General features: G+C 36.0%; 1 protein-coding gene across 3 annotated transcripts; it reads right to left on the reverse strand.

Annotated features, from left to right (window-relative positions):
• Positions 1 to 9,700: 9,700 nt before the first annotated feature.
• Positions 9,701 to 20,659, reverse strand: LOC132032701 (uncharacterized). 3 transcript variants are annotated; one of them, XM_059422378.1, is made up of 9 exons: positions 20,466 to 20,659; positions 19,294 to 19,996; positions 15,275 to 15,374; positions 15,046 to 15,102; positions 12,655 to 12,772; positions 11,406 to 11,485; positions 10,701 to 10,762; positions 10,524 to 10,620; positions 9,701 to 10,285 (listed from the first exon to the last, which is right to left on the reverse strand). In XM_059422378.1, exons 2-9 carry the CDS (start codon positions 19,656 to 19,658, stop codon positions 10,229 to 10,231), a joined length of 936 nt encoding a protein of 311 aa, XP_059278361.1. In that variant the 5' UTR covers positions 19,659 to 19,996; positions 20,466 to 20,659; the 3' UTR covers positions 9,701 to 10,228. The 3 variants fall into 3 exon arrangements, with proteins under 3 accessions (XP_059278361.1, XP_059278360.1, XP_059278359.1); XM_059422377.1 differs by having other exon boundaries at positions 19,294 to 20,043; XM_059422376.1 differs by lacking the exon at positions 20,466 to 20,659 and having other exon boundaries at positions 19,294 to 20,412.
• Positions 20,660 to 22,054: the final 1,395 nt, after the last annotated feature.

Raw genomic sequence — 22,054 nt, forward strand, 5'->3', positions numbered from 1 at the left:
CATCGTCAGCAAAAAAAAGAATCTAAACGACCTCGGGAAGAAACAAAGGAAAATATTCACGATGAGGAAAATCAAGACGTAGCAAACGTCAAGGACGACTACTTCCTTTGGACGGAATTTCTAACATTTTTGTTGGAAAATGAGCCTTGAACTTTCAACGAAGCTATGTCTTCATCGGAAGCTCAATTTTGGAAAGAGGCAATCAATAGTGAGATAGAATCCATATTGAACAACCATACTTGGGAATTGGTTGATCTTCCTCCAGGGAATAAACCTTTAGGTTCCAAATGGATTTTCAAGCGGAAAATGAAAGCTGATGGTACTATTGATAAATATAAGGCAAGACTAGTTGTTAAAGGTTTAGACAACGAGAAGGTCTTGATTACTTTGATACATACTCGCCGGTAACAAGGATTAATCTATTCGGGTGTTAGTAGCGTTAGCCGCGTGTACGGTCTTGAAATCCATCAAATGGATGTGAAAACAGCCTTCTTAAATGGAGAGTTGGAGGAAGAAATTTACATGGAACAACCCGAAGGGTTTGTAGTTCCAGGGAAAGAGAAGAAGGTGTGTCGACTTGTTAAGTCTCTTTACGGACTAAAACAAGCACCCAAACATGATGGCATGCAAAATTTGACCATACGATCGTCAAATGGATTCAAGATAAATAAGTGTGATAAATGTGTCTACATTAAGAACACTCCGAACCACGTAGTCATTGTTTGTTTATACGTGGATGATATGTTAATAATGAATAACGACATTGCTAACATAAATGCTACTAAGCGCATGCTTGCTAGTAAGTTTGATATGAAAGACTTAGGAGTTGCCGATTTAATTAGGAATTAAAATCCATAAGACTCCTCAAGGTCTAACATTGCCTCAATCTCGTTATATTGAAAAAGTACTTGAAAAGTTCAAGTATTTGGACTTTAAAGTTGCCTAAGACGCCAATTGATTTGCACCTTGCTCTTGCAAAGAATAAAGGTGAAAGTTATTCTCAATTGGATTATGCAGTGTTGGGAAGTTTGATGTATATCATGAGCCGCGCGACCCGATATTGCGTGTGCTATAAGTAAACTAAGTGTTACACTAGTAATCCCGACCAAAATCATTGGTGGCAATGAAACGAGTTTTGGGGTATTTGAAACATACTCAAAACTTTGCTTTGCATTATAACAGGTATCCTGCAGTTGTTGAAGGATACAGTGATGCAAATTGGATCACCTTTTCAACTGAAACTAAATCCACAAGTGGATACGTTTACTATAGGTGGAGGAGCGATTGTCTTGGAAGTCATCCAAACGGACATGTATCGCCCGCTCTACAATGGAATACGAGTTCATAGCTACGAACAAAGCGGGGTGAAGAAGGCGAATGGCTCGAATTTCTTAGAATCTTTCCATTTTGGCCCAAACCGTTGGCTCCTATATGCATACATTGCGATAGCCAAGCAATAGGAAGAGCGGGAGCGTTATGTACGACGGAAAGTCTCGTCACGTACGACGAAGACATAATACCGATTGAACAACTACTCTCTAGTGGTATTATCACAATCGACTATGTTAAGTCAAGAGATAATGTGTCGGATCCACTAACTAAAGGCCTAACTAGAGAAGTGGTTGAAAGATTGTCGAGGGGAATGGGACTATGTCCGAGGACAAGTCATCGTGGCGGTAACTCTACCTGAAGGCCGGAGATCCCCGAGATCTAGGTTCAAAGAGATCAAACAAAGTCATTGATGACGGTTCAACATTGTCACAATAACTTTTTGGTCCATTCTCGTGATGAGACAATGTTCAGTACCAGGATAAAGCATTAAGGCTTTTTAATGGTTTCTAAGTTTGATACGGGGTATATCAAATAGTGTATCTACGAGATGACACCTTTAGAAATCACCTATGTAAGTGTGAAGTGTAAGCCGCTTCAAGGAGAACTGCGTAAGGCCGAGTTCTCTACGCACTTATGAACCGAGGAAGTGTTCGGGTGAATGCAAACGAAAAAAACAATGAGAACGAAAGACGGTTAAAGGGTTAATTGTGTGACATGTGGTTGTCTAGGTATACACCAAAGCTCGACGGTTCAAAGATATCAAATCTACCGATTGACCAAGTATATCAGACATATGCTCTCACGGAAAGTTCAAAGAGAAATCTACTTATCCAGATGCAATTAATCCTTACTTACAAATCACACAGTTTTTTATTTTTTATGCATGTTTTTCATCATATAGCCATTCCCCATTCATGTGGGGGATTGTTAAAGCTAGTTAATGATTAAAGCTAGCTAAGTTGGTGTGAATGAGAAATTGAGGGAAAAAAGACAATGGAAGGAAAATGAAGTTTAAAGCAAAGTTCTTTTTCAAAAGGAGCTTTGTACCACATTGGTGGTAGAAAGGGAAAGTTATGTGCTTATATTAGAAAGCACTTCTTCTAGCTCTTAAAGGGTTGAGAAGAGGGACTCCCTATTGCGTCGTCGCTCGCTTGGCTTCGGATTTGGATTTGGTCAAATGATTTGATTGATAATCTTTTTGGACCAAATTTATTTAAAATTCTATCTTCATTTCTTAAAGGGTTGAGAAGAGGGACTCCCCTCGCGCCGTCGTCGTCGCTCGGCTCGGCTTCGGCTTCGGCTTCGGATTCGGATTTGGATTTGGATTTGGTCAAATGATCTGATTGATTGATAATCTTTTTGGATCAAATTTATTTAAAATTCTATCTTCATTTTCTGAAATTATTTTTTAATATTTCCGCGGGAAAATATTAATTAGTTAATTAGTAATTAATTAATATTAATATTTTCCAACTTCCCAACGTTCTTATTTTTTTCGGAAAAGGCATGGCCAGAACGATCACCAAGCCTTTACGAACGAAGCATGATTCGAGGCTATATAAACTGAGGCAATGCCTCATTTTCGATCACTGAAATTTTTCCTTGCATTACAAATTCTGCATTCTTTTCCTGCAAAAAAAAAAAAAAAAAAAAAAAACCTATCGAGTCTTAGTGTGATTTCGTTCCCGGATTTGAGTTCGTCGAAGTCGTAGGCGTTTGAGGTACCGCCACTCCTACGACGGGTATATCCGTTATATCCGGGAGGAAATAATCCATAACCTCGGGTACAGTGAGCGGGTTAAATTCCTTAAGGACACGGTGAATTACGTGGTCTCGGATTTCTTCATTTCTGCAATTTTTTCCAACTTTACATAGTTTCTGTTTTCGTTTTTTACTGACTGGTTTTTTACAGTTCTGAACACGGACGAGCAACAATACGAACACGGAAGAGGCGATGGGAGCACAAAGGAAGCTACAGATGGAGACGATGAAGGCAAGAGACAAACCATTAGGGGTGGACCTTCGGGTCATCGGATTGGATATTCGGTTTACGGATTGAAGAAATTACAATCCAAATCCAATCCAAATAAGTTCAAATTGGATTGGATATTTTAAGTTCGGTTTCGGATTATTCAGTTTGGATATTTCGGATTTTCGGATTTGACTCTTGAGACTTAAGACAAACTTATTAGGAACAAAATTCGTGTGTTAGTTCCACAGAGATAAATCTAAATTTTAATTGCTAAGTAAAAAAAAAACTTCCAGTTCAAATTAGGATTAACAAATCCAAGTCATGTCCCATAGTAAATTCATACCAAATAAAAGTATTCTGGAAAAGTGAAAATGAACAAATAAAATCTAAGTAGTCATCCGAAAAAATAACAAAGAACTCTGCCGTGGGTGATACTAACGTGAGACTTTTGAGAGTTGAGAAGTAAGAAAACTCTATATAATATTGGATTTAGTAGAGAATTGTATATTGGATTTAATATTTTAATGGGTAGGGCCTTAGGTACTAATCTTCTGAACCTTTAGAAACTAGACTTATTAGTACTGGGCACATATGATATGATATATGGTGGTATGAAAATTTCGGATTTTTGGATATCCAAAAATCCGTAGTACTAAATCCATATCCAATCCGAAATTCATAAATTTTAAAAATAAAATTCGAAGTCCAATCCATAATCCAAATATCCAAGCCAAATATTTAAAAAATTCAGATTTCGATTTGAATTTTGGGTTGGCCCAAACTGTGCCCACCCCTACAAACCATGGGCAAAGCTTTTCGAAACAAGCAAGTTAGCTGGGAGAGGTATGTCACTTACTTTCATTCCTCCGAAAATCACTGAAGGGGAGAAGATAGTAGAATTAGTGCAAGAGGATGTAGTGTGTGAGACATTGAAATGGAAAGCAGCTGTTGTAGTGTATGTGGTAGTGGATCCCCAACAACTGGGGCAATGGAGAGATTCATTATGGCATAGGGTGATTTAGAGAACAAGCCTAAAGTATACTACCATAATGATGGATATTTCGTGGTGAGGTTTGCTAAGGAAGAAGAGAGGGATATGGTAATATGTGTTGGGCCTCATATGCTCAACAACAGAACAGTGATCATAAAACCATGGACTGGGGATTTTAACTTTCATTATGAGATTCTCACAGTAATTCCTCTATGGATTAAATTGCCAAACTGACCTTTGAATTGCTGGGGATACACTGCTCTAAGTAAAATGAGTAGTACCTTGGGAAGACCTCTGTATGCAGATGCCTGTACTACTTTGAATAGTCGAATCACCTTTGCGAGAATACTAGTGGAGATGGACATAACAAGACCCTTACTTGATAAAATTGAAGTCCAGGACCCTAAAGGGAAGGTATATGATCAGAGCCAACATGTGCAAATGGTGATGACTGAACCAAAAAATGATCCTCCACCAGAACCAAAAGGAAAACCAAAGGCCATATACCACAAACAGAGACGAGTGGAAACCACATGGAAACAACAATGCAATGCCACAAGAAACACTGCTCAACATGCCTGCAGGGAAAACAGTAGGCCACACCATGGTTGTGCAATGAACTCAAGGTGCAGGTAACAACCCAAAACCACAAACAACCAGTTGAACCAAAAAATGACTCTCCAGCATTTGTACAGTTTGATATGCTGGAGAGTCATCCTCAACTCATTCATGAAAACATAAAGAGTCATAGAAATGATAGAGCTTTCAAGCTTACAACTGTATATGGGCTGCACACAGTACCAGATAGAGGAGCATTATGGGAGAGGCTGAAGGAGATAGAAGGAAACATAAGGGAAGAGTGGCTGATCATGGGTGATTTTAGCACAATACTTGATCAGGGAGATAGAATGAATGGAAGTGAAATACAGGACTATGAAACAAGAGATTTCAGGAATTTCATGGAAGAGTGTAATATGCTAGAACTGCCAACTGTGGGAAAACCATACACATGGACAAACAGTCATATGTCTATAGCAGAATAGATAGGGCAATAGTCAATCCCCACTGGGTCCTAAACATGCCACCTCTGCAAGTACAAATATTAGATAATGCTTTCTTAGATCATTCTCCTTTGGGCATATCAGTTGAAGCACAAATGGAGAGTGGTCATAAGCCTTTCAGATACTATAAATGTCTAGCAGAGCATCCAGAGTTTCAGAGGAGGGTGCAAGAGAGTTGGTCAGCACATACAGGGGTGATGAGAGTAGTACGGCAAAACCTCAAGCAAGTCAAGCAGTCCATGAAGGAACTAAACAAAGTAGAATTTATGGGAGTTACAGAGAAGATACATGCTCTAAGACATGATCTGAAAGATATACAGAGCCACATGAGGACTCATGAGACTCTTGGAAACATGTTTGAGGCAGAAAAGCAAATTAGAGAGCAATTAGAGAAATGGAGCAACATAGAAGAGAGCATCTACACACAGAAATCATGGATACAATGGCTAAAACTGGGAGACTCAAATACCAGTTATTTTTTTGCTAGCATGAAAGGAAGGAAAGCCCAGAACCAGATCACAAGGCTCAACTCTATCAAAGGGGTGTACTCATAACCAATGAAGGCATAAAAGCAGAAGTGATGGAGTACTACAAGCAGTTACTGGGCAGTGCAAACAATACAACACCAGCTATTGACCCAGCAATCATGATGAACGGGCCCAGACTAAATAGGCAACAATAACTGCAGCTTATTCAACCCTTCACCAAAGATGATGTGCTCCAGGCACTCAATAGTATAGATGATCAAAAGGCTCCAGGAAATGATGGGTTTAATTCCCATTTTTTCAAGAAGACATGGGCACATATTGGGGAACAGGTCAGTACTGCTGTACTCAACTTTTTTTAGGATAGTAATATGTATACTCCTATTAACACAACCCTGGTAACAGTGATCCCTTAAGTAAAGCACCCTGCCACTATTAGAGCATTTAGACCTATATCTTGCTGCACCACTCTATACAAGATTATATAAAAAATGCTCACACTTAGGCTCAAACCTGTAATGGAAACTCTGATAGACACTAGGCAAACAGCTTTTGTAGTTGGTAGGATGCTGAATGATAATGTGATCATGAGTCATGAATTGGTAAAAGGTTATAATAGAAAGGGTACATCTCCCAGGTGTATGATAAAACTAGACATGCAGAAAGCTTATGACTCTATAAAGTGGATTTTTCTGGAGCAAGTACTCCAAGGTCTAAACTTCCCTGCTAAATTTGTCACCTGGATAATGACTTGTGTAAGGACAGTTTCCTACTCTATACTAGTCAATGGATCCCCTACTGTACCTTTTAATACAAAGAGAGGAGTAAGACAAGGAGATCCACTCTCTCCTTATTTGTTTGTTTTAACAATAGAATACCTTACTAGAATACTCAAGCTGCTGAAGAACCACCCAGAATTTCAATATCACCCTAGGTGTAAGAAGCTGAATATCATCCAACTCAGTTTTGCAGATGATCTTTTACTATTCTGCAAAGGAGAAGTAAGATCAGCTGAATTACTATACCAGTCCTTTCAACAGTTTTCCAATGCCTCTGGTTAATAGCAAATCAAAGCAAAAGCTGTGCATAATTTGGTGGAGTGCCTGAAAGAGTACAAACAGAAATCTTGCAAGTGCTTGGCTTTACTGTGGGACAGCTGCCTTTGAGATACCTTGGAGTACCCTTAAGCTCCAAGAGAATATCTATAGCACAGTGTCAGCCACTTCTGGAGAAAATGCTAGGTAGAGTGACTTCTTGGACCACTAAGTTCCTATCATATGCAGGAAGACTTCAATTACTCAAGAGTGTTTTGATAGCAATACAAGCCTTTTGGTCCTAAATGTTTCCAATCCCAAAGAAGATCATTCAAAAAATTGAAAATCTGTGCAAAAGATTCCTTTGGACAGGAGAAGTAGAAGCAAAAAAGAAGGCACTAGTATCATGGGAAACTCTGTGTTGGCCCAAAGCACCAGGAGGAATGAATATTACTGATATATATGTGTGGAATAAGGTGGCAATTCTAAAGCAGCTATGGAATCTAAGCAAGAAAAAAATACCTTACGGATACAATGGGTTCATACTTACTATTTAAAAGGGAAAGATCCTTGGATTGCTACTGCCAAACAGGCATCCTGGATAATACAAAAAATCTTGCAGGCATCCAAATGCATCACAAATACACAGATGAATGTAGAGGGGATTCTTACAGCTGACAGGTTCTCCATTAGAGACATATACAAACAGATCAGAGGTGATTACCCCAAAGTAGAGTGGAGCAGAGTCGTAGGCAATAACCAAAGCTGTCCAAAATGGGTTTTCATCACATATTTAGCCATCAAACAAAGATTGTACACTAGAGACAGACTGGACAAATGGGGGATACACACTTGTTTACTTTGCCCTCTATGTGAGGTGGAGGATGAGAGGCACCAACATCTATTCTTCCAGTGTTCCTACTCAACTCAGGTGTGGCAAAAGTTGTTAGCATGACAAGAATGTCCAAGAAGAGCAAGAGGATGGGATGAGGAAATTGAGTGGGTGGTCAGATATGCCAAGGGAAGAAGCAGCAAAGCAGTCCTGTATAGAATGGTCCTGGCAGGAGCTATATATCATATATGGTTGGAAAGGAACATGAGGATTTTCCAGCAAAAACAGAGGAGCACAGAGGTGTTGATAAGGAAGATTATACAAGATATACACTGTCGTGAAGCTATGTACCCTAGACTAACTAAACTGATGCAGTCCCTGAATTTTTATCCTTAAATGCAGCTAATTTTAGAGTGTGAGTAGTAATTAGATTAGAATATGCACTTGGCCTGAAGGTCGGAATGTCCACTTCATAGGATAAACCAGAAAATGTACATCTTTGCAATTGGTAATAGAAACTTTCAGTTACCAAAAAAAAAAAAAAAAAAAAGTATGTGGTCAAAGTATATATATATATATATATATATATATATATATATATATATATATATATTACTTTTTGTTTACTATACATAAGAAATTATTTTATATATAGTATATACTAGTTAATATACATGAAAAATAATATTATATACAGTATATAATAGTGAAATATACGTAATATATAAGTACAAGAATATATATACTTGTTCAAGGAATTGTATAATATATATCTTATAAACAGTAGTATACTATTTTATGGATTAAAATGCTAGCTGAGTATACTGGGATGTTTAGAAAAGTAATTAATGTGTTCTGATATGTATTTAATTTGGTTATCACTAATATAGGAAACTCCTTATTATTAGCCTTTTATTCATAGCAACATTTTTTTATTTATGGTATAAAATCATACATATACCTTAAATATAGAGAATATATTGTATACGTAATTTAGTTAATAGTTGTAGATTACGAAATATTTTACTTATTTACTTATATTTATGTAACTTTCCCTAAATATTTTGAGTAATGTGGACAAGTAATACGGGATAGAGGGAGCACTGTTTGTTTACTTTTCTTCCTATAACCTCCGAAGTAGAGATTTTCACCCCAAAAGGTACTAGCGTAACATTTTTTTCAATCAAGTAGTAAGACAAAGCGGAATTCTCTTCCTTCATAATTTTTCTTTCTTTGATGTTGCAAGTTCCATTAGGCTTTGTACTGAAATACTATTCATCTGCGGAAAAGCCAAACAAGAATACTTAACGTCATTATCACTCATCACTTTTAGCTTGGATAATGACAAGGGCAGTAGGTAAGTACCATGTTATGTGGTACAAATTCCATTTAAGACAGCATATGATTAAGACCAAGGAATAGTAACAATTTTTTTTTTGTCGTGTACGTCTTAATCAATATATTTAAAACATAAGACCGCATGACGTGTACTATTTTACTATTATTTCTTGGATTAAATACAGATGAAGAGCATTTTCTAGACTAGAACCTGCCGTACGAAATATTTTTTGTTATAAATCTTGGCTAATATCCATATCTTTCACTAAAATCGCACAAAAATGACGTTTCTGGACTTAGCTATGATGGAAAATTTATCTTCAAAATATTATCTATTTATCAACGGCAGTTGCTCTGATCCAATTGTCCGCTTGGTGTTACATTCTATCAGGAACAAAGTTACGAATTAGGCAAGTTCTAAATAGAAAGTAGTCCAAAAATGCCTAAGTTTACCAGTCATAAGTCCAAACGGGTCCCTTTTTCTCTTCATTAGAAATATGTTTCGAAACCAAAAGAGACATAAATTGAAATGGAGGTAGTAGCGGAAGAAAAAAGTATTTACATCCAAACAAGATAGTAAATGTAATGGATGGACTTTAACCTGCTAAAATATGTCCCTATAAATTAGAATGGAACAAAGTCAAACGAACTCAAATAACACAACGAACTGACCTCAATCTTTTCTCTTCATAATACTCATATCAAATCAAGAAAGGGGTATTCAGTAGGAAATCAAGTATTATTTACCCTATGAGAATATACACCTAGAGTTAAACAAACTCAACAGTCAACACAACACAAGAATCCGCAAATTGTTAAGGCATTATTTTAAAAAAAAAAAAAAAAAAAAAAACTATCAGTTAATCAAGCACCTTGGAAAATGACCTTGAAGATCGATCTATCTCCTAAATTTACACACAGAAGACGGAAACAAGAAAATGAACTTGCAAGTGCATTATCAAGATAACAGTTCTTCCCCTGATATGCAATAACATGAGGCTGTTAATTTCCTGGTGCTCGTGTACAGCTTCAAAAAATGGGTTCTGATAAAATTTCTTGCTGTGGAACCCAGTCGTTTATCCAAGCTGCAAAGAACCGCCAGCTTTTTATGCATTTACAGCAAAAAAATTGGTGTACTTACACAAGCTAGTAATCCAAATTTTAGCACCAAGCACTCTCTCCATCAACAGCCTGGCTCTTGTTTCGGCTGGATTCCACTTGTGGAACCAAACATCATTGGCTGGGGAAACCGAACAAACCACACACGTTACAACATGTTTGGAAGAAATATAACTTCAGCAATAACAAAGATCAACTATCACTAGTTGCTGAGATTGTCATGCAAGAAATTATGTCATTATAGTTACCGCAGGGGGTTTGGGTTGGGGGGGGGGGGGGGGGGAGGGAGGGTGCAAATTTGTAGTGGGGTAAGGGATTAGGGCATTAAGCTTAAAATAGTGCGCAAAAAGTCTGATTACCTGAGTTGTAGTAGGCAAAACACAACTAGCAAGTTCCTCATTCAACAAAACTGGAAGGGGGGGCATTTGGCTCATAATCCCTGGCATACTTCTCATGCTGCAGCATAAATAACACTATCAGTAAACGAATTGTATATATAAATTCAGCCTGTCAAGTATAAAGAATAACAATATTACTCGTTTAAAATTGCTGTTATGTTATTCCTCGCTCGGATGAAGAGATCAACGTTGTCCTGCAACTGCCATTTACATATTAACGTCAGATATCAGCAGATATGCATAACAGAATATAGTAAAGTATTGGAAACCCTGCCCCCACCCAAAAGTGAATCAGATGCAAGGAAAAATAAGATTTTTTTTTTTTGGATCAGTTAACATATCTATTATCAACAAAGAAGATACACCAAAGGTGTACTTTCAGTTGTAATTACAAGTAGTAGTTAGAGAAAGCAAAACCTACCACCTATAGCCCTATAAACAATCTAGAATACTAGTTATATCCTCTGCTTCTTGGGGGAATTCATGAATACACCAAAAATAGAAAAACACTAGACAATTCATCTTCAATTTCTGGAAGGTGATATTTTTATCTTTAAAGCATCTTTGATTCCTCTCCTTCCGTATTGTCCACCAGATGCAAGCTGGAACAATCTTCCATCTCTGCCTATGGCCTGACAAATTACCATCTTTGTTCCAGCATATGCCAGAACTTCAAATGTATTCCTTAGCCATAAGATTTGAAATGTTTTCCTTTTCTCCTTCTACGCCGTTACAAAATAGAAATATCTGAAGTCCTCCACCAACATTTTAGAATCTTATTTTTCCTTTTCCCTTCCGATTATCTCGGAAGACTCCTTCCACTAAAGAGGTTGAGATTAATACCTTGACTGTTGAAAGGTTGGCCGAAATTTGATTCAGAGCCTGATTGTTTTCTTCCAGTAGATGCCGCGTTCCAAGTAATGCTGTAAGCAACACAAACCACGTAAGTTGTTAATCAGAGCAAATTTACACAGTGAGATGGACTGATGAAGAAAATCCACACAGAAGAAAGGGGAAACGATAAAGAAGCAAGAAGAAGAGATCTAAAGGCAATCTCAGCAAGAAATTTACCACACTACAGTTAGTGACATCGTTTACATGTCAAAAAAACATTCACTGTACCTTACTACACTGCACTGATCAAATTTTTGTTCTGACACAAATAGATTAGTCAGTACATCTGTATGAGTGTTTAATGAATCTTTTTGACTGATATAAAGTTGGGTTCGGTGCATCCAGAACAACTAAAAGATTACACTCACTTCCTAATATATAATATGTGTTTGCAGCAATTGGTCAACTGTAAATGGAAAACCGCACATAGGTGCATTTTGACAGTTTTAAGAAAAGTTATGGGCCCCATATGTAGCTGGTTTATGGCCCACAATAGGTAGTTTAAATTGTTACAAAAAGTTTTTGGTTGTGTCTTTGGGTTTTGCTGAAAACTAAACTTAGTTTTCATAATAGCTCACGAGTTTTAACACGTTATCACTTAGACACATCTCTTTTCCAGAAACCTTTTGAATAAATTTCACCTTTTTTCCTCATTATTATTTTTCAGATATGAATATATGTTTAGTACCACTCCGTGCTTCTTTTTCTGAAATGTTATGGGACCACACACCACCGGGAAAAATCTTGCAAATAAAGTAAAGCTGTAACACCCAAATTCTTCTGATCTGAACATTCCTTTTCCACCATAGGAACACAAGCAAGAAAACCTTTAACCTTCTCCTCACTAGTATCAAGAAGCTAGTGTGATATCCAAACAAAAGGCACAATGAATCTTGTACGAGCCAATAAGCTCATGGTTAGCTTAAGCAGCTAAACTGGGTTCTAAACACACTTTCAGAATTGGTATTTTTCTGTACCATGTGAACCATACATAAAGTAATAATAGTATTTTTTTTTTTTTTCACACCATGATGAACCATTCGTATAGTATTGAGTCATCATGGATGAAAGTTTATTTACTCCACATAAAAATCAGAAAGCACCATTTACTCCAAATCAAATCCAGGAAACAGCTTTTTGCAAATTGCATAAAGTGGGAAAAGGCATAGATTCCTGCTGTTAAACGGATGACACTAACCTGCAGAAGACTTCACGTCACCACGGTCACGATGCTTTGAGGAGAGCGAATACGGCATGAAGCTCAGAGGTGAAGCTGAGGATGTACCAGCTTTCATGGATACTTCTGCTGATTTTTCCTGAAGAAAAAAAGAACTTTGTAATGCTATCTTCTCAGTTAAATGTAACACGTGTATGTGTGTGGTAGCATATCCACTAACACACAGATAAATAAATGCACATGAACACAGACGACGAGTTATAAGTATCGTGAAATATTTAGAAAGGACAGTAAATCAAGAACTTCCAAAACAATTCCAAAGAACTGGTTTCAATACATACTGAAGCATTAAGAGTATAGAATTCACCAGCAGGGGATGTAAAACTAGCTACTCCCTACTCTACATTCTAAAGATTAAACAATTCTATAGATCCCTTATTCATAAGAAGGAAAATGTAACGTCTTGCTAAAGAGAAGGAAAAAGGAAAAATCTATCCAATGAAACGTTCCCCTGACACACACCTACACCAGTCTTGCTAAAATTGCTGGCATTTGGTTTCCTCCATACATTAGCGAGGTATACTTTGGAAGTCCCAAAGAGAATGGCAAGAGAAAAAAGGTTACCTTGACCTAATTAATTTTTTTAAAAAGAAAAAATACAAAAAGAGGAAAAAAAAAAGTGTTTCTTTGGTGAAGTTATAACTGTATGATTATAATGCAAAATATGCAGTTCTCCGTGTTAGTTAACTTTCCTAAGGTTGATTCATAGGTGTACGCTAACAGGGAGGAGCTCCGCTTTCAATATGCAGCAGGTGATGTAATAGGTATTATAAGCCATTGGCTTTCAAGGTATACACATGTACCTATCTCGCTTTTATTAACAAACTTATACACCGATCGAAAAAGAGATGTTTTGAAAGCTTAATAACTCAGTATGATTGTAGTAGCAAGTAGGTAGGTTGATGCAACTTTCGATAAAGACATAAGTAACTCCAGGGAAAAACATATATAGGCCACAAGCAGAAAGGAAGAGACTTGGTCCTGAGAATCCATGAGATCATCCAAAAAATCCAATGCTGGAATTTCAAGTCTATTTGGCTTATTATAACTATATATAAGAGGGGGTGAGAATTTTTTGTAGTCCTCACAGGGCTATTTTTGTCATTTACTAGCTCTGAAGGAGTTACACGTGTTATCCAACTTTTAAACTTTGAATCCCTCTTTTATTAATTTGCATCTTTTTTAGTTCTATATTGCTTCAGTTGCCACAGTCTAATTTAGTAAATAAAGGCACATTTTGAGACGTTTTGTAAGGCCCAAATTCAAGGGCATTCCCACCTGGCCAAAAGCTCATTGACTATTGTGTCTTCAATTTGATAGATAGTCAACATTTTAGGGAATGGAGAGAAAAAGTCATTGAAAAATTCGGATTTAAAAAAGTGACGTAGCTTTTAATCCCTTCAAAATATTTTTGATCTTAGTAATTGGTACTCCCTTCGTCTCAAATTATTTGTCCTGATTAGTAAAATAGTTATTTTAAATTACTTGTCATTTTCAACTTTATGACAACTTCTTTTTAATTTTACGCTTAATAGTAATTGTTTTTGAAGACTACAAAACACCTCAATTGTGGAGATATAACATATAGAGTAAATATTCAACGAAGAGGTATTATATCTTAAAAATAAATAAGTGTAAAACTCCTCCTACTCCTCCAAATTAATAGTTTATTAATGGGTGTGCAAAAATAACACAACAGATAATTTGAGATGCATATAATGTAGCCGTAACTTTTTGAGGTTGGTATAATTTAGATAACTTTGGAGCCACATTTAAAAATCTTTTACTTTATATATGTGCTTGAATTATCATTTAATAATATTCTTATAAGATTATTAAGTTGATTTGGGTAAAGACACTAAACTAAAATTATATCAATATTTTGTTATCATACACTTCAATTAAAATTGTTATTTCACTTTTTTGAGGTTGAGCACGGGCCTCCCGCAACTAGTAGGATTATATAACTCCAAAAATTTGCTAGCACTACCTCGCATATTTAAAAACAAAAAAGCACAAAATGTTTAAGATAATTAGATTGTTAGATGCTCCAAATATTAATCATGTCATGTAAAACTCGATAGAGAAAGTAATAAGAAAAAACAGCTTTACTTAGACAAGGACAAAGAACTAATGTATCCCTTAAGTCCTAACTAGCAGGATAAGAACTGCCAAACCCTCCAGAAAACAATTCCAGATTCGATGAATCAGGTAAAGCCTAAGCAATTGACTTTGAATAGTTCAGTGTCTTCTTTAGATAAGCTAGTCAAAGTCAACTTCCCAATACTAACCAAACAAAAATATCATAAAAAATAAAGGGAAAGGAAGAAAAGATGAAAAAAGATGGCACACCTTCCTGTCTTTCACTTTCTTTCCCAAAGTATAGTCTTCCTGTTTCCTGCGCTTTCTCTGACAAATAATCACTCAATAGGTAAGCAAATATTCTTCAAGAAGCATCAACCATCAACCAAATATATTTGAACAAATGAAAAATTACAATAATAATTTTTGAGACTGTAAATTACAATAATAATAATAACAACTATAACAAAGATATTGCGAAACAGGTTCAGGAGCTCACCGTCATCCACCTACATCTTAATGCAACATCACGTACAGTTTTGTCGCGGAGTGTGGCTGCAATCTTAATATACTTCATTATACTGGGTTCATTGGCAAATCTATCAAAAAAAAACTGTGACTGTCATACATATGCATGGAAGGGGAGAAAAGGGGAAATGAAACAGCACCACAGATCAAAACAATTTCTAATTCAAAGAAAGTTCTGATCAATAAAAATTCTTGATAAGCTTTACCAAAACGATGCATCAAGGGACAGTGCAAGGTGAATCAGGCTCATGAAAAAACACATTTTCAAGTTCATTTTCTTAAAAACTTTTACAATTTTTCATTTACTCTTTTTCAGTTATTTATTAACTTAGTTTGTATAAATATGAAATTTCCACTTTGGTTCCCTAGAACAAACACCAGCAGTGAACACTCCGCCAAGCCCATCATATCAATTTACATCTACTTAAGTCCTTATTAAGTCAAACATAACATAGATAAAATCAACTAATATTATAACCGGTCTAGATTTGGCAAATTCCAATTGGTCAACAATCAAGTATCAGACTAGACAAGAGTAGGAGCAGATTCTGCTTCTTTCACAAAAAGCGAGAACCTATTGCTGCTCTTTGCTAGGTTCATTCAACTATTTCCATTTGGCCCTCTTAGATGTTAAGTATAGATAATATATGCAAGGGAAAGTGATCAAAAGATTTTTTTTTTGTGTGTGTGTGTGAGAGAGAGAGAGAGAGAGAGTGAGAGATGCAATAGCTTTAACAGAAATTGGACTTTACAGATAGATGGAAGAAATGCTCATATAAGGAGGAGTTGCAGAAACAAGTGAAAGAAGAGATACTCATAACGAAAAGACTTTTTCACAATTTAGAGGAATGGGATAATGTTAGAGAAGAAGATTGGAAATGCTAAACCACTTTTCAAGGAAGTAGAGGCGTTTTTTTTTTTTTTTTTTTTTTTTATAAAGTAAAAGTTTTTTCATTCATAATCATGGCCAAAAAAAACGGCCGTATAAAAGGGATATATGAAAAGACAAAGAATTTACAAAATATGATTCTCTACAAACTCCACCCAATCCTCTATACAACAAGGAACTTTCTGATTACACCTGAAGAAAATAAGGGAGCGGAGACTACTCATCAACTGAGAAAAACTTGACTCTATCCCTTCAAAATCTCTCTTGTTTCTCTCACTCCAAACTACCCACATCAGTGCAAGCGGAACCACGTTCCAAGCTCTTCGTCTTCTCTCGCTCTTCCACCTGACCATCAACTCTTTCACAGTTCTTGGCATTGCCCAAGAAATGTTGAACCACCTAAAACATATCCCACCACAATCTCATGGTAAACCCACAATGTAGAAGAAGATGGTCCCCCGTCTCCTTGCACATGTAACACCAACTGACGCAAATAACCTTCCACTTTCTAAGATTTTCCGCCATCAAAATCACTCCTCTAGTGGCTAGCCAAGTCCTCGGCACACTTGGAACCCATATTGCATTACATGGGAAATCAACCTCCTCCCTAACCAAAAGTTTCTCATAATTCATTGGTGTTTCCTTTATATGGTTAAACCTTGAAAAGTTCAAATTCAAGTGTTCCCACTTGACACACTTCTAAAAAGCTACCTCAGAAAGAAAGGGTGCCTTCCTCCACCGCTAAAAAAAAAAAAAAAAAAAAAAAAAAAAGAGAGAGAGAGAGAGACTAAAAAAGACCACGTAAACTACTTTTCCATCCAGAAATATAAATTTATAGTTGGATCTCCGCATAAAGAGGTAAGTTTCGAAACTATGCTGAGAACATGTAGAGCAAACAAAGTGGGATTATCTGTTACCTAAGCCTAGCCTTCTATTCCGAGTGCATTTAATCCTAGAACAACTGAAAAGGCATTATAGCCCGTGTTTGATGTTAAACTAAATTCATTCTCATGTATGTTCATTCAAGGAAATACAGGTTCTTTAATTTCTACACCAAACTAAAATAAAATGTGCCTCTATGTGTGTGAGAGAGGGAGAAGACTTTATATGTGATTGAACCACAAAATAATTTGCCCAGAGAAGATCGTTGTCCCCAAAAGCTTCTGAAAATATTTCTATGACCACTTCGACAAACTTTATGTCGCTCTAAATATGATGACACACAAGTAGAAGAGAAAAAACCACATCCACATTAATTTATACCGCAGGTGTTGAACGGAAGTTTATACCAAGAGTAACCCTAACCACCCAACAGCGGTCTTGGATGTAAAGTGAAGGAGTAAAGAAAGAGAAAGGTTGCATGCAATTGAGAATATGGTGGTAGACACGAACAGTGGGGGAGCCAGAAATTTAACTAAGGGGTGTCAAAAGATTAAAAAGTAGACACACGTAAAAACAAGGAGTTCAAAATTTTGACCTAGCTAAACAGTGTAATTTTCCGACGACAGGGTGTGAATTGACACCCCTTTAGCATAAGGTGGCTCCGCCACTGGACACGAACATGCACAAACCAAATAGCATTCAAGGACAAGCTACCAAAGGAGGGAGCATCATATTGAGAAGCTAATGTAATATCCCTTGGATGGAACCGACAAGTTGCATTAACAAAGTAGCAAGTTCTAGATGCTTTTAAAGACCTAGAACCTCGATAATAAGAATCCAAAGTGGTGGACTTGAGAGATGCAAAACGCATTTTTTGTTAATAATGTAAATAATTCTATTTCACCTTTTTATTTATTTATTCATAACTGTAGTGTCTGGGCCATCTTACACGCACGACTAATTCCACGAGGTACCGCTACCTGCCACCAACACAGGTATCGGATAACTCTGTTACCAAGGCTTGGACAAATAAGAAGAAATCACCCAGTGTTTCGCCTCTCCTCTCTCCTCTGCTGGGATTTGAACCAGAGAACTGATGGTTCTCAACCCACTTCGCTACCACTGGGTCATACCCTTGGGTGCTAAGTTATTAATGTGAGAAAAACTCTCGGATACCTAAAAGTAGGAATTATACAATTATGGGTCTCTACAAATGTCACCCAATCTTCTATATAGGAATTTCACGGGTCCACCAACAGCTAACTAAGAATACATTCTGACTTACTATAAGTTTAGCCCCATAAAAAGAACAAATGTGAAGTATAATTATACAGAAGTACGGTGCCTAAATGCAAAAAAAGATGCAAATATTTACGTTATTTCAGCAAGAGAATGGCATAACTGATGAGACCAACTAGCTGAAATTAAGAGTTTAAGACCTAGTTGATATTACTAAACTTAGAGCCTGGTGTTTGACATGATGTTTTAATCTTATTAGAGACTTGTAAGTACAAGGATTTAGAAAACCTCTAACTTTAAAGATATCCCTGATTTTTCTTCAATGACAAACTATGTAGTATTGAAATGTAATGGCCCCAATAAAGCAGAATGAACATATAGGATTCATATCGTCGACATCAACTAGCTTTGGACTGAAGCAAAAGTTGATTGCCTTACGTAGAAATTCTCTTTAATATTCATTAAGTGAGTTGACCTATAAGTCTATGTCAGTTGTATATTTCGAGAGACAACTGGCATCTGAAAAGATACAGGAGTTCATTTTATAGCAGAAACTCTCTCCTTGCCATATTATATGAAACTCTTTCCATTTTGGGGAAATCAAAATGCTTGATACTGTGTCAATAATAATATTATACAACTTTCAACTTACAAGAGTTCAAATACGTTTTTTTTTTAAATGGTAAGTAGCAAGAGTTCACATACGTCTAACTATTCATATTTTAAATTAATGTAATATTTTCACAATCAGACTAACCTTTTTAGCCATATTTTAGTATATTTCTTCCACTATCACTAATATGCATATATACAAATCAAATTAACACGTTACGCTCCATGCACAATAAAATGGTGTCACACAAAATGGAACAGATGGATTACCAAATATATTTAAGAGGAAATATTTGCAGTAAAATGTACTTTACAAATATGGATCAAGAAATATATAAAAATTCAGAGACCTGGAAGAGACTACCTACTTGATAAGTCCTTCGTCCAGTTTGAACTGTTCCTCAAGGGTCCACTCTACAGCTAGCCCAGTATCATGCTTGAGCCCCGGCACTGAATCAATAAGAAAAGAACTCGAACAACTTCCAGACTGGCTCATTCCTGGATTATTATTGCTACAGCTTCCACTGTTGGTAACCACACTCGGATTCCCAGAAAACAACATCCCCCTTCCTCCACCATTATTATTTACATTGAAATTCATTCCAAGGCTGCTATAGTAATTACCCATCATCATCATGTCGGACGATGAGCTCCCTATTGCCCCCGATTGAAACGATAAAGCTTGGTGATGATGAAATCCTGGATTAGACTCTGCAGGCATTTCCATATACATATATACCTAATTTATCAAAGCTCCAAAAAAACGCGATTCGATCATAGCTCCAGAAACCCCTTATTCATCAAAAGCTGCAACAACTTCTTCAATACACTACAAGTTTCTCCACAGTGCATAAAATTACACTAATCCAACTATTGAAAAAAGCCTCCTTGAGCCTGGATTAGGTCAATCAATCCGCCTCACAAAGCGATTATTCATAAAACTGCAGTTAAATTTCACTTCTTTAACGGACGAAAGCTATCTTACTCATTCAAATAGCTCCAACAACTTCTCCAATACACTACAAGTATCTCCACAGTGCATAAAATTGCACTAATCCAACCTCAGTAAGCCTGGATTAGGTTAATTAATCCGTTCCACGATTCGATTATTCATAAAACTGCAGTAAAATATCACTTCTTAACAAAACAAAGGCAAACAAATCATTGAAAAAAGTTACCTTTACTCATCCAAAATAGCCCCACAAAACAAGAATCCAACAAAACAAAACATTTCCACCTTAAATTCCTCAAAAATGAAACCCCACTTGTCAAAATTACAACTTTTGGTGAAAAATATATTTCACCAAAACTCAAAAATATTTTCAAGAATCACTTGACCCAGTTGAAAATACCCTTCAAAAATGAAACCCCACTAGTCAAAATTACACCTTGGTCATTAATATTGGTGAAAAAGGAAACCCTAACCTTAACAAAATCAAGAAAATAGTATGTGTTTAGTGGATGTACAATGAGAAAGTGAATTTAGAATTGACATAAGGAGAGAAAAATAAAAAAATAAAAAGAAGAAAAAAGAATATACCTTTTGTCAGTGCAGAATTTTGTCCCCTTTTTTTTTTCAACCACAAATAATATAGTTGGGTGGGTGTCAACTGTACAACTTTTTTTTTTTTTTAGCTCAACTGTTTGTTTGTATGTCTGAGGTTTTTCTTCTCCAATGAGGAAGAAGAAGATGGGTTAAGGGAGGGACGTGCAAAAGATGAGAAAATGACAAAAATGGTCCATCATCTTTTAGTGTCTCAAACATGTACTTTAACAATATTAGTCTTGTCAAAAGTTAAACACTTTTAATTTTTGTCAAATACTCCCTTCGTTCACTTTTACTTGTTTAATATTTCAAAAATAAATTTTTACTTTTATTTATCACTTTTAGCATGTCAAGACAAGATAATTTTTTTTTCCTATTTTACCCATAGTATTAAATATTCACTTTAAATTATTTTTCAAATCTAATAAAAATATGCACCAATTAATATGGGTATATCGGTAAATTATGCACTTCATTTATTATTTCTTAAGAGATGTGCATAATCAAAAGTGAACAAGTAAAAGTGAACGAAGGGAGTAATTAGTACTGCCTCAGTCCCGAAAAGATTATCTTAGTTTGACTAGGCACAAATTTTAAGAAATAAAGAGAGATTTTTTAATCTTGTGATCTTAAATAAAAAATGTGTATAGTCCTTTAAATCTTGTGGTCTTAAACTTATCACGTAAGATATTGGAATTGAAAAACTTACTAAATATAGAAAAAGACACTATTTTTAAACAGATCAAAAAGGAAAGTAAGACACTTAAATTGAGACAGAAGGAGTAATAATTTATGTTCGTTAGATTTGACGAAAATACAACAACAATAACATACCAAGTGAACTCTCACATAGTGGGGCCTGGGAGTGTAGAGTGTACGCAGACCTTACACTCTACCCATAAACACCAAGAAAGTCCATCAAAACCTAAAATATAATATGAATAGCAGAAATAACACCTTAAAAAACTGCAGCAGACTCTAGAAATTAATTAAAAATAGAAAAAACTACAAACATGTACCTTTAAATGTGAGTTCCCGCTAATTTTCTCTTTTTTTCATAGTTTTTACCAAATCTAATAGATAGTGTTCGGTAAATATTTGATAGAGACTAAAGGTATTAACTTTTGGCAAATTTAAAGGGCCAAAACTATTATGTGTAAACTTATGGGACTATTTTAAACCTACTATTAAAGATAAGGAACTATTTTTGTCATTTTCTCTGCAAAAGATAAATAATTAAAGGAGAGATACCTTTTGGGATTTTTGGTATTTGTTGGGGGCTGATCTTGAAAATGTTAGCAGCAACAAAAGTGCGAATCCCAATAAGCAGTTGATGCAATTATTGTTGTCACAGTTCACTCTCCCAATTCCCTTTCAATTATTTTTTTTCCACTGCCGCTGTTTTCTGTTTGTTGTTGTTGGCGAAAGGACTGGTACCCATTTTCACACTACCAATGATTGTGGTGCGATGAATAAGCTTCTTTTGTCTAAGGTTTCGGGTTCAACAATATATCCAATATAATTTCATAAGTGAAGTTTAGAAAGAATAGAGTATATGCAGGCCGGCTCAATATGGGTTGGGG

This window comes from Lycium ferocissimum, chromosome 10 (assembly GCF_029784015.1).
Source record: "Lycium ferocissimum isolate CSIRO_LF1 chromosome 10, AGI_CSIRO_Lferr_CH_V1, whole genome shotgun sequence".
Taxonomy (NCBI): Eukaryota; Viridiplantae; Streptophyta; class Magnoliopsida; order Solanales; family Solanaceae; genus Lycium; species Lycium ferocissimum.

Coding starts and splice junctions, on each gene's coding strand:
- LOC132032701 (XM_059422378.1), bottom strand. CDS start 19,658: ATGTATATGGAAATGCCTGCAGAGTCTAATCCAGGATTTCATCATCAC. Junction 15,103..15,274: donor TAAGATGTAGGTGGATGACG/GTGAGCTCCTGA, acceptor ATTATTTGTCAG/AGAAAGCGCAGGAAACAGGA. Junction 10,763..11,405: donor CCAACCTTTCAACAGTCAAG/GTATTAATCTCA, acceptor TGTAAATGGCAG/TTGCAGGACAACGTTGATCT.